General features: G+C 37.5%; 1 protein-coding gene across 3 annotated transcripts in view; it reads right to left on the reverse strand.

Annotated features, from left to right (window-relative positions):
• LOC113043758 (anoctamin-3-like) overlaps nucleotides 1-16087 on the reverse strand; it is a 61460-nt gene extending 45373 nt beyond the window's left edge. The window contains exons 1-2 of one of the 3 annotated variants that reach the window (XM_026203336.1): nucleotides 15582-16087; nucleotides 2813-3010 (exon numbers count right to left, since the gene is read on the reverse strand). In XM_026203336.1, coding sequence (XP_026059121.1) covers nucleotides 2813-3010; nucleotides 15582-15753 — 370 coding nt within the window. In that variant the 5' untranslated portion in view covers nucleotides 15754-16087. Of the gene's footprint in view, nucleotides 1-2812; nucleotides 3014-15581 lie in introns of all 3 variants that reach the window. The other 2 variants (XM_026203335.1, XM_026203337.1) reach the window with 2 other exon arrangements.
• Between the last annotated feature and the right edge of the window lie 333 nt (nucleotides 16088-16420).

A 16420-nucleotide genomic window follows, 5' to 3' on the forward strand; every position in this document is an offset into this window, starting at 1 on the left:
GCTGACTGCTGCAGCCAGTAACCCTCATTAGCTCTACAGGTTTTTAGACAAGACATCTTGCTCCAAGTGCTGCACAAGGTTCTTACTGAAGACGCTGGAAGCATTTCCAAGTGCTGACATTGCTGCACTCTTCTAAGAAAAGCATCACATTTTCCTTTGAGTTTAGCACCACCCACTAATGGCCATCATTTTGGTACAACATTCCTGCCAGGAGATCTTTTAGTAAAGCACCTGACCTGATGAGGTCAACACAAATGCAGAATGAATAATGAGATGGTCCTTTTTAAGCCAGCTGATTTTCTTAGTTTTTCTGTGGCTTTGGTCCAAATGCATACAGAGATATAGAGTTTTATACAAGACAGATTGTGTCAAAGCAGCTGTACAGTCTTAAATAGGAAAATAGTGTGCCAGTAATGTAGGAAGAGAGTTGTAAACAGTCAATTTTTCAGTTAAGGTCAGTTCTTATGGAATTACATTTGGTTCAATAATAATGAATTTAACTTTATAAAACTGAACCTTAACTTTTTCAGAAATAATCAAAAATATGCCATTACAAAAGAACAAAAACACAGGCTCTTCAAATATGCTTCATTCTTTGTTAATGTTTTTCAAAGATTTGTTTTGAAAAGAGCACCTGTCCATCAAAAGCTCACTATCCAATCAGAGTAGACCACTGTTAACCCCGCCCACACAAGAAGTTTGTGTCAAAACACCAAACGAAAAACTGTGAAGCAAATGCGAAATCTGTGGCAGTGCATTCAGAATCCACGATTATCGAAAATTAATCTTTGAAAAACATTAACAAAGAATGAAGCATATTTGAAGAGCATGTTACATTTGTGCAACTGTGTAATTTTTTTTCATTTTCATTGTGTTTTTTGTAATGGCATATTTTTGATAGTTTCTGAAAAAGTTAGGTTCAGTTTCATAAAGTTTCATTCATTTTTATTGAAACAAATGTAATTCCATAAGTTCTTCTTTGATTCAGTTATGTTATCATCCAGCTCAGTTCAGTTCTCTTCAAAAAGTATCTGTGCAATCAAGTCAACAATATTGCCAGCAATTGCAAGCAAAAGGCGACAGTGGCAAGTAACCAAAACTGCATTGGTGACAGAGAAGAAAAAAAAAAAAAAAACCTTGGTAGAAATCAAGCTCAGTTGGGGAGTTGGGTGTTGATGAAATCAGCATGTTATGGTCTGCCTTCTGTAGTGACAGTTCAAAGAACAACACTAGAACTAAACCATTACCCGAGTGACAATAGTTCATGGATTGGACCTGATTTGATTAGCACTAAAAAGGTCCATAAAACCTGGAGAAAACATCCCAATTCATCTCACTGGCTGTGGTACTCTGCTAATGTATGAAGCCCTAGAAGTATGTGACCTGCATACTGTCATCTTTGCTCATGGGCTCTGAGTTATGGAAACGTTTATCTTGTGGCACTCTTAAACTATCACTTAAATATTTGATTACAGCCCCAGACTTGAACCCATGTCCTTTGAGTTACAAGCCTAACTCTCTAACCATTAAGCCATGACTTAATGTCGAATGATCAAACGTATCAAAATGCTAACTCTTGTCTGTCTGACTGACATGAGGCAGAGCTTGAGATGTGCGGGGTGAGTGACTTAATAGCAGAGAACAGCCAAAATTCTTTTTAGGGCACGTTGGCCAACTAAGAACCGTTGGACACTGCTTTTCCAATCTATCATATCTCAAGCTCTGCCTCACGTCAGTCAGATAGACAAGAGCCAGCATTTTGATACCTTTGATCATTCGACAGCATGATGACTAGGAAGATAGTCCTAACAACCTCTTGTCCCCCTGTACCCTCTGGGGAGGGGGCAATGCACCACGCTCCAGCAGCGGTGCTGTTCAGAGAACGCACTAAGAGCTGCTGCCAAAACACAGAAAGTGGTGGTTTAACAAGACAGTCCCTCGAGGGCATTGAGAAAGAAAGAACACACAATGTTTTGGTGTGACACACTCTCCCCCAAGGGGGCTTGCCCTCAGAACCCATCAGGGCTGATCTTATCTGGCAGATCAGGAGGTCCAGCTTTCAACTGGACTGCTGAGCCAGGTTTAACCACAGCTGCAGCTTCATGGCAGTCATACCAGCCACTGAAAGGCCAGTCGTGCAGGCCGTATGCTTTGGGGTCAGCGGTATACTGTGATGTCCGAGCAAATCATAATAGATTTGACTTTACATGTCCAGGAAGGTAATCGTGCTCTTCTCCAGGACGAGCTGATTCCCAAGCTCTGTCCGCCCCATGATAGATGAACAATTAGTTAACATGGGTTGACGTAACTGAGTCGAATAAGGCTGCTCCCAGGACCTCAAAAACTTGTTGTTGAGATCCTGGAAGAAAGAAAGCCGGCTATGAGGAGGATGAATTTGTCTTAAGTAATGTGGGACACTTTCAGTTCTTCCTCAGGACAATTCGAACTGAGTTCGTCAACAGCATGAGTTAACACATTGGTTAAATCCTCATAGGCAATGAACGGAGGGACTGTGTTTGTCTTTTATCTGTTTGACCTGTTCAACATTTAACTCCACAGAACAAGATGCAGCCTGAATAATGTCCTCATGCTAACCGAATGAAATCGCAGAGTGAGCTTTCGGGTCTGTTAATATGTAAAATACTTATGCATAATCATGGGATTGTGTTGGTATTACCATATCTCACAATGGAAGCCCAAACGGTTGATATGATTACTACATTTCATAAGGCATGCGTTCTCGGCAGGTTAATAGGTTAGTCTGCTAACTAAAAGCATATTAAAACACAAAGACAAGTTTGCTAGTGCTTACCTGTGGAAGGAGGTGTGATGTGTGCACAGGAGGCACTGACGCTGTGAGCGTATGTTTTGGGTTCAGGACTCAGAGGCACAGACAGGAAGTGATTGAGGTTCTGAGGATGTGTCTGACTCTGAGCCAGACACGGCAGACTGCGGCGAGACGACTTTAGCGTTTTCTCCTTCAAAATCTCACTGATACTGGTGTTCATCCCTGCTGGAAGAGAAACAGAGAATATCCGATTCAAAAATACCAACATTTCCACCTTGAAAATACAGAAATATGACATTAAATTATCTCTAGAAAGGTATTTTCAGTTCTGTTTTCCATGTCTCAAGTGTCAGTGTCAACTGTATTTGAGACAAATACTCTGTAATGCAATATAGTACTATTAAAACTCACTTACGTTATCAAATGCAAAGCTATAATGATCACATCAGGGATAACCAGTGTATTACATTTACTTAATTAAATAACTCCTGGAAGCACAGTCTTTATTGACTAACAAGGTCATCTAAGGATAAAGGATTTACTAACTACATTTCAAAACCACGTGGGCCAGATGCTGTTTGGCTTTGCAATAGTCACAGAAAGCAGATTTAAAAGAAGACATTTTCATACAGATAATGATTTCCATTAGACGGGACATAAACTAGCTGATACAGAAAAACTGACAACACTTTATAATAAGGTTTAATTTCTAACAAAATGTAACAGTTTATGATTATTAATGTTAGTTAACAAACTTACCGCTGCACATATAACATACATGAAATAACCCCCATATAACATGAATCAGCTCATAGCAGATCTACACAGGTGGAGCTGGGGAGGTGGAGGGTTTCTGAAGCAAGCTGCATACTTCTACAGCAAGCACTACTCATATATTTGAATGCTGAGCAGCGACCTCATTGGCTACTGATACAGGAGAGAACCAATCAGCTGTGCCATATGATAATGATGTCATCGTGTCAGATTGAGTTAGACCTATAGGACCGCGCCATCTAGAGTTTTATGCCACAACTTTGGATTTATTTATTGTAAGTTAACATTTTGTTTATTAAAACTTAATTCATTAACTACAGTGAACAAATTTTACCATATTTTAAAGTGTCCGTGCAAATCCTAATACACTAATATGCATGAAATTCATGATAATGTTGCATAGTAAGGTGAAGTCAAAATGTCTCGTTTTTGTTAATTGTGTGTTAATTGTGTTTTGTTAACGTACTAACTTTTTAGTAAATTAGACATATTGAAACTATTGATGTTGTGACATTGTGACGTATTGATCAACCAGCCTAACTCTGTCAACACATCGAACCTCTATTCAGCACCTAATTATGTAATAATTCAAAGTCACATAAACAATGTTTGAAATGCAATTGCTTTCGCATACTACTTTGGAGGGATGGGCAGGCTAAGATATAATATAAGGTAAAAAATTTAAGGTATTTACCTTAAAGAGAATTTAACATCAGAGAAGTAATATCAAGGTTTAATTGCTAGGTTAATGTTTTACAGCTATTTCACTAACAGTGGACAGTAATTCTGATGAAGGCCACATAATCCTCCTCGGAGCAATTTTCAGTCTATGAATGTAATATGAGAGGGCTATTCTCAGTTTATACACAGATTGACCCATAACCGCCCCTAACAAACCTGATCTCATGCATAACAGATACAAAAGTAAAAATTAATTTACATTCAGATTAAATATAAACATCTTTGTTAATGCTAAGTGAATACACTCTCCCCTGCGTCCCATTCCAAAACATGAATGAACTGAAATAGCAATGTGCCGAAACCCACCATGAAAACAAAACACGTGAATACACAAATACAAGAAGCTGCTGTCAAATCTGGATACATGACTCCATATAACCATTACATTAAAAACCAATCCACAATGTGATGACAGCGTGAATGTCCGATTCAAGGTCATGTGTGTCCAGTGCTGGAGAGATGGCAGGCTGGGAAAATGCCTGGTCTTCCCCATGCACACGACTGCACAGAGATAGAGCTGATGTGGAATCCTCTCATAGTGACCTTGTGCGTGACGGCTGCATCAATCTAACGCACTCATAACCCACGGCCGGCCTTTTAAATAGAGCTAACATGAAACAAGAAGCAGTGTGAAACCCCAGCGCACAGAGAGAGACACACTGAAAGCTCAAACACATAGACAACATATGCCAGACTGAGATACTCTCACATCTTAAACACTCAGAAGTCACCACGAGGCTCCTGAGAGACGCAATGCTCAGCCCTAAAATATCTCCTTCCTATAGCATCATGGGATCGAGACTCGAGAGGGAAATACTTTGGAGAAAAATCTGCTTGTAACCGCTTATGCTGCATAAATAAGTAGATGTTTACTTTCATTTGAAGATGATGTGAATGCTGCTTGCATGTGAACATCTCTCCAGCAGCAATATGAGTGCTATCAGTGGTTATTTTCCATGTTTTGCTATGGGGTACACAGAGAGTGCTGTGTTTCTGTATAAGATAGAAGATGCAACTACCATTGCAAGATGCTATATAAAAATAAAAAAAAAGAAGAAGAAGCTAGTAATGACTGTTTCTCGAAACTGATGTAGCACGGTTGCAATGCCATCGCTTCGACCACATTAATACAGAACTGTCATTAATGACATCATGCACAGCTGATTTTGAGGTTTCACACTGAACATAAACTGAACACAGCCTGAAAGTTTCTGAGACTGTACAAGACACATGAATATTTAACGAGGTGAGCTCTGAGGCAGTTTATGATTGATTGTCTGTTGCAAAACAACATCATAACGTTCTAGCACTGCATTGTTTCCCACTGCATTCATTTTGCAAAGTAAAATCAACCCTGCTTTCTTCCATGGTTAAAGCATTGATGAGTCCTCTTTAAAATGAGTCTACATTGTGCAATTCTGTTTAGCTCTTGTTAAAACTGAGGTTTATCCAGAACTTACAGGTGAAGTGCGAACACTTTTCTAAAAGATACCTCATTTCAGACACATTTTGAGGTGGAATTGCATGTGTCCTCTGGCAGTTTCTTAATTTAATGAAAAAATAAATAAATCCAAGATGTGGATGATTCAAAGGAAAAGTTAATATGTGATAAACAAACTTTTATTCAATATGAATATGTGTAGCACATATTCGGATTCAGTGCATTTCACTGTTTATTTATGTCAAGGAATTCTGATTCTGGTTTTTTGCAAGTGAAATTTGCTGTGTCAGGGGGTGAAGAATCTGCGATCCTGGAAAGATCCTTGGATTTAGGACCTTGTGACTGAGTGAGATTATCAGTGTGTGTGTGTGTGTGTGTGTGTGTGTGTGTGTTCCTGCTGGACAGTTCGATTCTCAACCTCAAACCTGCAATTTGATTTCAATTTCAAAATGTTGACGTTGGCTTTGTATTTCAATACAGTTTCTACTCAGGCAAGTTATGAAGCTAGATAATTATACTGTATATAAATATCTCACGATGACTCAAGTGTTTTGCAAGTCATCTTGAAATATTTATGCATTTGCTGCATTTTAATCAGATCCACTGACTGCAGTCATCAGCTGCACTATTATAAGGAACGATCACTATATTTAATAAAATGTGTAGAGAATACTCCAAGAAATACTGTATCCCACAATGCAATGTGGTTCCATTTCGAACTGTGACTAATGAAGTGGAACTAATGTCATCTTTGACTGAGATCAGCGTCTCCTTTAGTCTCCTGGCAGTTTTTGAGTTTTGTACGTGTTTTAAGCCTTTTGTTTTAAGGGACACAGGAAGTGTCCTCATAAACCATGTTTCTGTTGCTTTACCCATGTCTTACACACATTTGTGTCCTTATAAACCATATACAGTATACCAGTACACAAACACACACACACACACACAGAGAGACACACATACGGTGTGTTATCGACAGGCTTCATGAATTCAGCCAGATGTCATGTGAGGACAGCTGTTGCCGAATGCAGCTGGATTAGTGTTGATGTAATGCATCTAATGCATGGCTAGACTATGATCGAGGGCATTATTTTTATTCTTCTGTAACCAAAAAAAAAAAGAAAAAGAAAGCTGGACTGCCATCTGAACAGTAGAGAGCTACAGAACAAAACAAGTATTTAGGAAAATGTCTTTAAAAATGCAGGTTAACATAAAGAGCTTTTCTTGCTTGAGGGATCAGAGCGAAGGAAATGAGCTCAGTGTGTTTGTCCCGTCTTCCCCATCTGAAAACCTTGTATAATTCATCTCTGGTTCCCCTCCGCTCTCGGCACACAGGAGTTTCACATCGCCCTGCCCCACTAACAGATGCTTTATATAGAGCGGGCTGGGTAACACTGCACCCCTCTCAGAGCCCGTCTGTACGGGACGTTACCATCAGGAGCTCGACTGAGGCTTTAAAGCCGCTACACTCATTCTCTTATTTTGTTAGCTAAATGCAATGCTGCAGAAATGAATTATTTGTGGGTTTAATCAGTTTGATTCCCATCAGTCTGGACTCCTTTGCTCTCAACACAATGCAGAATCACTAGCTTAAAAATATGAGCGGATGGCACGAGCAAATGTATATCTTTGTAAAGGGAAATCACAATATAAAGATATTTATATTGTTTATATTGTGAAAATAAATAAAAAAACTAATAATAATATTCAAATAATAGGTGAAAGGTTTCATATCAAACTGTGAACTCAATAGCTTCAGATTTTACTACAACACAAACAACCTTCTGTACATGAACTATACTTAATGCATTTCATTTGTTAAGTAACGGAATAATTACTGGAATAATTAACCTTAAAATCAACATTTAATGAGAATTTACATTCTAGATGAAGATGAGTTATTTCTAAATTAGATTTGCTCTTATTGCCATCACTTATTACTCTTTAATCAGAATCAGAATCAGCTTTATTGCCAGGTGTGTTCACACATACGAGGAACAGCGACAGAAACAAAAAACACATAATAAAAGAATAACAAATACAAAAAATACAAATAAATAGGTAAGGAATGACAATATACAAATTAAAATTGTATGGCAGGTATATTACAATGAGCATTGTGTATGTAAAGGTCTATTACGTGCAAAAAATGTAAGTTTACACTAAGTATGTGAGCTATTTCTAACCGATTAAACCTGTTTTGAATCTGTTGTGCTGGTTTGAATTAATGTAATTATGCAAACAACATGCAAACAAATTTAAATAAATAATAATAATAATAAAATAAAGCTGAAGTTTAAATATAAATTCCTTGGACACATTGTATATTTATTATTATTTTTTGTTTTATTTTTTTGCAGAAACAATTTACACTTTGTTTTTCATCACAAAGAAAAATGTTAACAATTTCAAAAAATAAATGTCTGTATTAATCTTGGCATGCCCAAGACTTTTATAGAGGATTGCGTTCACAAAGAGCGATTTCTGTCACATTCGATACCATATTTCTTTTTTTTTTATTCAATTGTGTATATAAGGTTTTTGAAACGAATGATAGTATTTATTCATGCATTCATTTATAAAAGCTCCTGCTAGAACACACAGGTCACAGGTTGCTGTTTTAAAGGATCGGTCTGGTGTCGTGATCTACAGCGATACTCTTCCCCATCTGTGCGTTATGTAACATGACAGGTGGCAAGTCTGCGGCTCATGGGATGTTGTGCAATACACACACACCCTCGCTTTGACACAGAAAAACACAAACTCACAGCTCCCCTGTGGAGAAAGCCATGTCTCTGTTTTTAGCAACCTGTACCTAGTATAAGAACACACCTGTCCGATCTATTACATCGAGCATACAGCTTGAGTCTGTATACAGTCAGGAGAGCCAGAGCTGAATGTTGATATGGTCAGCCTCCTACTGACTCACAGTTACTGGAGAGAGAGTGGCCCGTGTGGCAGGAAGTCCATGTGTCTGGCCAATCTGTTAGTGCTACACTGCTATAGAACAGAACACACACAAGCCTGTGTTAACCAACCGCTTGCTTTCCATCACAAATATCTGGACCCAAATCATCTGGGAGTTTATCCATATGGTGTGATTTCTTTAACAGTCAAAGCCTTATTATGGCTTCCAGTCTTTGTTTCCAAAGAGGATTCTGATGCTTTTTGCTCGTCTTCTGTAATGAGGCATATAAATGATCACCGCTGCTGAAGCATATATCAGTTTATTGCTTTGGGTTATTGTGCTGGTTAGAATTGGTTTTGGTGCTCCTCTTGAGTCTTCGATGGATTGAAGATGTCAGTGCAGTATAATGCGTCTCAGAAATGTTGGTATTAGATCTTATTTCTTCATCTTCTTATCACATTCATCATGCCCCTGCCACATGTGGCTCCTCTTGAATGAAAGTGTGCTGGTCTCTAGTTATGGCTGTTTTTTGGTTTGGTTTTCAGATCTTATCCGTTTAGGTTTCAATAATCCTGTTTTTATCCGATTGTACATAATCCATCGTGCTGCGAACACTTCATCCAGGAAATCTCAGACCGATTGTTTTGGTGTTTTGTTTGCAAGGTCTGTGGCTGAAGTACAGTGAATTTTATGGTAAAAGACCGGAAACATTTTTACGGTAAAAACCTGTTAAATGGTTAACAGTAAATTCCCCTTCTATATAGGCCTACAATGAAAAACTGTACTGGAAATTACATGTAATTTTACAGTAGTATGACGTTTTTGTAAGTGAATAGGAACGTATAATTTACAGTAAATAACCGTCAATCTGACGTTCACAGATTTCGCTGTTATGTTTCAAATTTGATATATTTTTTTTCAATAACTATGTTTCTTCTTAGATTTTCTTCTCAGTTTTGTATAATTGGGCTGTATGTTAATGAATCTTTATTATATTATATAAGTTGCATGTGTGTTACCATGATCGTGTTACAGATTCATTTACAGTGTACTGTATATATTACTACAGGCTGGGTGACATCGGTGATGTATTGTTCAGATTGTGCTTGAAGTGTTTATTCAGTAGATTCTGGCTGAGAAGCAAGCATGCTATTAAATTCAGTCATGCAGTTCTTTTAGAAGTCTAAAACTAGAGTTTTAAACTTATTATATTTGAGTTATAGTTCTCAAAATGCCTCAAATGGAAAATACAAGGATGTGTTTTTAAATATATCCAGATTAAAGTGGATGTAGCTTTAGTCCAATCCGGCCCTGAACCTTAAATGAATCTGAGAGCTTATTTTCAAGTCCAATTCAATTCTGCGGTAAACAATAAACCCCATCCTCAGCCGTCTGTCACACTTCCTACAATTATCATTAGCCGAGAATTCATCTCACGCTGAATGCTCAATTACAGATTTTCATTCATTATGGCATTGTGTTGTGAGAGCATTAATTAGTGTAATATCCTTTGTCAACACTCAAATGGCAAGATTTGCATAAAACATAATACTCATAAATGCATTATCCTGGCACAGCATATCACTGTAATAATGTGATAAAATACACTGCAAGCCAGTGAAGGTATCTGTGGCCAAACATGCTTTGATGTGGACATAACTGAATATAAATCCACTCTTCTGCAGAGCCTTAAACATCAAAGAGTCTCTTTCTCTCTTTCCCATCACATCTCTCCTTCCCTGACTGCAGTCTCCACACATCTCTCGCATGTCAAGGGCATGCACTGTTTGGGCAAAATCCTGTTTTCATTTAACTGCACAGATGTGTCCAAATGAAGGATGAACAAAAATGAATGTTGGAGGAACGCTCAAACCATAAACAAGAACGCAACAGGAAGGAGAAAGACAGGAAGCGGTAGAATGCTCTCTCGCTGCTGCAGTTATTTCATCAGGCGAGGTTCTGGGGTCAGTGGATATCTGGGGTTTAGTCAGATATCTGCAGAGGCTTCAGGGCCCTTCTTTAATGCAGAACTGGGATATCACTGCTGACAGCAGACGCACTTCAGCAGTTTAAATGAGCCAGCACTTGTTCTCTGTTGGCTGTTTCTCAGCTTGCTCGTGCAGGCTAAAGACCAGGATGTTGTTGCTTTTTCAACATCTGGGTTTGTTTGGAATGAAAATGTATCTGTAAGACTAACCCGAGCCCGTTTTACACATACTGTGTGAAAGGGGCAGTAATGCGAGTCGGTCGTTTCGGTGGATTTCACTTCTGGGACATGGCGTTACTAGTGTGAATTCTGTAACCTGTTAATAATAATAGTACAATCTGGTCTAGGAACTATTTTCACTTAGAAATTGTTAGTAGCTTGCACAAAATTACAAAGAAATGGCAAGTAACACCAAGTATGAAATTCTGACGTAGAAAGACTGAAATAGTATTTTCATGTTAAACACATGAAAATAGATTTAACTCACTTGTCACAATACTGCAATTTCTAAAACTGATATTATACCTTGAAAAATATCAATATTGGATACTATTTTCAATAACACTGCCACAACATTAAGTGCATACAATTTGTTTTTATTAAATTGTTTTATTTTTATTTTTTTTATTGAAAGACCAATTATAACCAGGCTAGAAGATGACAATGAGGTGTAAATGAGCCTGTCCTCCAACAAAAAACGACCATATAGGTAATTTGTGCAAGTACCTTATTACGACCTATATTTACATTTTAAAAATAATGACAGTATCGCGTTGCATCTGTCGTCATGAAATGACGTATAATGGCATTACCAATAAAAACGCACGTTTATTTAAATGCAATGTGGGGGCGTTTTACACCGATCTCACAGTAATTCATACACATTTTACTAGGTGGCTTATTCGTTCGAATGACCAGACCCTACCCCTAAACTTAACTCTCACAGAAATCATGCTAAATTATGATTCATTGAGCATAAAAATTTTCGTGCACGTCCATTCCTGGGATCGAACCCGTGATAGCATGATTACATATCAAGGTATAACGCAATAATCTACTAACTGAGCTACACGAAACGCAAACCAGAGGGCAAATAAAAGAGTACAAAACATTAATATAAAAACGACCTTTTGCAGATAGGGGCGCAATTGTAGTATACGCTCTGATGGGTCATATATCAGGGATTTGGACAAACGATCTATACGAGCATTATGACATTATGTATCAGGTAAATTGCGATAATGTGTGTGCATTAACAAGTCTGACAAAAAGGCGTATTCAAATTGGGGTCGATCGCGTTATAAAGAATATGTCAAGGCTTTTATCATCTACGCCACTGAAGCCATTGACTGATGGCTGATTTTGTAACATGCTGGTGGATGGGGTTAAGTGTAAATAGCTTCTGCCAACAATGCAGGCTAATTGCTCTTAGTGTATCTGAATATAAGAACAAATAACAAAACAGCTAACGAGTCCTCAGATCTCAGACGTCATGTTCATTATTTACAGCAATAATTTGGTTAATAAGTTATTATGTTAATAACAACTCTGATTCTGTATTGGAACGAAATGACTAATGATGCAGAACACAGTCATGACGATCTATTCTAGGAGATAGTAGTTAAGCAGTGAGTTATGCTGTTGAACAGGAAATGCATCCTAGAGCAGTGTTTCAGAGCATTAATCTAAACGAGTGCGGTCAAACGATCGCGATTAATCACATTCAAAATAAAAGTTTTTGTTTAAATAATATATGTGTGTGTGTGCTGTGCATGTTTATTATGCATATATAAATACACACACATGCATGCATATATTTAAGAAAAATATGTTATGTTCACATATTAAATATATTTATAAATGATATGAATATACACGCATATAAATATTTTCAAAATACATGCATGTGTGTGTGTATTTATATATATACATAATAAACATACACAGTATGCACACACAAATTATGTAAACAAAAACTTTTATTTTGGATGCAATTGTTTGACAAACGCGCAAATCTAAACACATTCCCATGAAATTATACAGGACAAAAATCATGTCAAAATCAGTGCAAATGCAGCTTTCCAGTCCATTTTTGGTACCAATTAAGTCTTACGACTTCCATATTATCACTCTACACTTAAAATATTCTCATAGGGCTGTATAACGATGGAAGGTCGCAAGTTCACTCCCACAGAGAGTGGGCCATAAGCTATCAGCTTCCCAACAGCCCTGCACTGCACATATTATCTGTGTAGAGACCTTCACGGATGCAAGCCTTTGTTCCAGAAGGACTGCGAGTCTAATATGTGTACTGAAAGTCACTTTGAATAAAAGCATTTGTTGAATGACTGCTGAAATTGCTGTAGTGTCCTGTGTTCGGTGGCCTTACATCAGTCCTGGCATGCTGCATGAGTCCTAAATAATTAACTGTGAGTCATTGAAGAGCTTCTAATGCCTGCAATAATCTGTATATCCGCTCATAGATCGATAGCTAATGATCACGACAGAGATGCGTCTTGGTAGTGAGGATGCACAGTGGCACTATAAATACCTGCAGCTGTCATTACGCTCAAAGGGAGAACTGTGTAATTTACTGTGGCACAAGAAATGGCATCACACTGGAGCCATTCATTCAGAGATAGCATGAGGAATGAACGGTGTGTTAATAAAGTGTGTAGCTTTCCCAAAGGCAATAGCAATTTGATATCAGCAAATCTGCAGCAAAGTAATCAGGCTGGGTGAGTTAACTCAAGAACTACCGCAGAAGATCAGGATTATCCTCGCTTTTATATATCTAATTATAAAGTACAATTAAATAAAATCCATAACAGTAATAAAATGTTTAATAATTATTTATTATGCTAAATTATTGTTTATTGTTATTATTATTATTTAAATGTGCTGATAGGACCACATTTACATTAGACATTTACAAGAACTTGAACTCCTTATTTAGTATTCGTTTTTATTTTGTGTTACTTTTATGGATACATTGCTGAACTTGAGTACAATTATATTATTATTATTAGTATTATTATTATTATTATTTAAATAAAATAAAATAAAAAATCCAGAATACTACTACTGCTGCTACTACTATTACTATTAATAATAACAGTAATAATAATAATTCTACTTATAATAACAAAAGTTATTATTATTGTTGTTTTTGTTCTTGCATTCTCTATTAGTATTGATTAATTTTCAATAAAACAAACATGTATTGTTATAATCAAAATGTGTGTTGTCAATCACTAAACTGAGACTGATACAAGGCAGTGTTCCGGATGGATGCTGGTTCTCTAAACTAAACTACTGCAGAAGATTGATGCAAAAATAGGCTCGATCTGCTTAATGAGATGGGAGTGCTGTGAATAATCTAGACTCAAACACAACAATGTAACAATGCACTCTTTTACCCATTTCAACCTCTCAGTTCAGTCTCTGTAGCATGCTGTAACACTAGTAATGAGTGTTGTTTTGTTTACACTGCACGTCCTGATTTTGCCAAGTCCGATGTGTTCCTAGGTCAACATATTTTGTTGACCCTGGAACAACATTTTACTCCAAAAATATATTCTTAACCATATCCCCACACCTAAACCTAACCTTAACCATGAGTAATCCCTAAAATCAGAGGATATGATAGATGAATGACACTGATGTACAAGCACCAAACACTGATTTTAAGCGTAAACTTCACAAAATCTATAAACTGGTTCTTCAAATCTGATTGGTTAATTACAATGTTGTTCCAGGGTCAACAACGATGTTGTCCCAGGAACATGTCTCACTTGGTAAAATCAGGTTAGGCGTTTACACTGACCTGAGAAGAGTAATCAGATCTGTTTCTTACTGTATCTCATATCTTCAATACCAGGAACAAATGCACTTTATCAAAACAAAGTGTAACATATGCCACTAACATCAAAACAAAGCTGCGGTCCTTCTCAACCCATTGCCAACCACTAAAACCTGCAAAACTGGCTCTTTCTTTTCCATTTCACTGTAATCTAATCATCACTCAGTGATTTTCAGCACAATGTGATTTAATAGGCATATGATCGCATAGTTTGTGTGGTGACCCCATTAAACCAGATGAAGGGAGATCAATGGAAAGTGTTTTCCCATAGCCCTGAGTCAAGGTCTACCAGTAACATTTAATATTTCTATGATTCACATGATCACCAAAACTGCAGATATGAGAACAACAAGAGTGAAGCGGCATCCAGGGCCATGCAAAACTGAAAAGCCAAAAATAAATGAAGTGAAGATATATTAGAGCTTGCTGTTGTTGAACTCCACAGATGAGTAGCTTCAACATAAATATATATATATATATATTTAAGGACTGCTAATAGAATTTCTGTACTTACAGATTTAAATACGAGATCAAGTTAAGCCAAAAAAATAAAAAAATAAATAAATATATATATATATATATATATATATATATATATATATATATATATATATATATATAATAATAATAATAATAATAATAAAAAAAAATAATAATAAAAAAAAACAAAAATAAAACAATCACATAGCAAATCAAATTAGAATACATTCCACTGTATCCAGTATGTAACACATTTTGATATCAATTCCATTTGCATTCATTAAAGGTATTAAGGGGATTATATAAAGGGAATATATATATATAATCATTTACATATTTTTAAAAGCCTTGAAAACTTCTCCTTTGCATGGATCCGTGAGATCTAAACGCAAATAAGCGAAACAGTTGTTTGACTCGTGATCTACTCATTAGAGCGATATTATATTGCAGTGGCATCCAGTAGCAAACCGATATGCGCCAAACACTTGATCGTGAAGTTGAGCACATCATGAAATCATGAGCTACAGCTGCCCAGAGCCGCACTTTCCCCCAAAACATGCTGTCACACGTAACCCCCGCAGAAACAGCGCGCGCACTGACCCTTCTGCTGCTTGAAGGACTGTATGGATCCGGAGTGATGCACCATGGTGGCTCCCGACACAGATCCTCGCGTGCACAAGATGAAGGCAGGATACATGGAGAGTATGGAGCGATCGCGTAGGTGTCTCTCCTCTGCGCAACCCAACACCTGTCTACCCTCGCGCGCCACCATCCGGGGCTGTTGTCATGGTTACGCACTGTAAGAGGATGGACCCTGCAGGGGCTCGATGAATGACCCGCGCGCTGGGGGCGTTCACACTCAACGTGCTGTCTACGCTGTTTCTAATCGTTTAGACGCACACAGATGCGTCAGACGGATGTCTTTGTTACGTCGCGTCCTGCTCTTTATTCCTAAGACGCGCTGTGAAGTTAAAAACAGCTCAACTTTAAAAGACACAGTGCGTTATGTCTCTCTCGGTTTTTACTCGATGTCGAGCTGTTTTCAGACGCAAGAACGCTCTGCGTGAGGAGATATCACTATAACTCGATAGGTGCGTGACGAAACAGAGGGATTCATGCCAAACCTGTCCCTCAGGAAATTATGCACCAATGATATTTATCATTCCCTATTGCTCGATACATTTTATTTAAAAAAAATTCCTCTATGAATTTAAACAATAGCCTATGTTGTCTCTACTGTCTCTCACCAATTCTATATGGTGTGGCAAATTATTTTAGGCTACGTCTAAATACAGTTACAGCAGTGACTCTTTCTGAAAGTGTAAGGGAGCGTCCATAATTCACCAGAGCCTTGGTGAGGTTATGGAAATGTTGTGGGAACAGTGTTTTGAAATGGTTCTGAAATGTTTTGTCCAGTTTTCTTGTCATGATTAGAACGT

Source organism: Carassius auratus, chromosome 25, assembly GCF_003368295.1.
Source record: "Carassius auratus strain Wakin chromosome 25, ASM336829v1, whole genome shotgun sequence".
In the NCBI taxonomy this organism is placed as follows: Eukaryota; Metazoa; Chordata; class Actinopteri; order Cypriniformes; family Cyprinidae; genus Carassius; species Carassius auratus.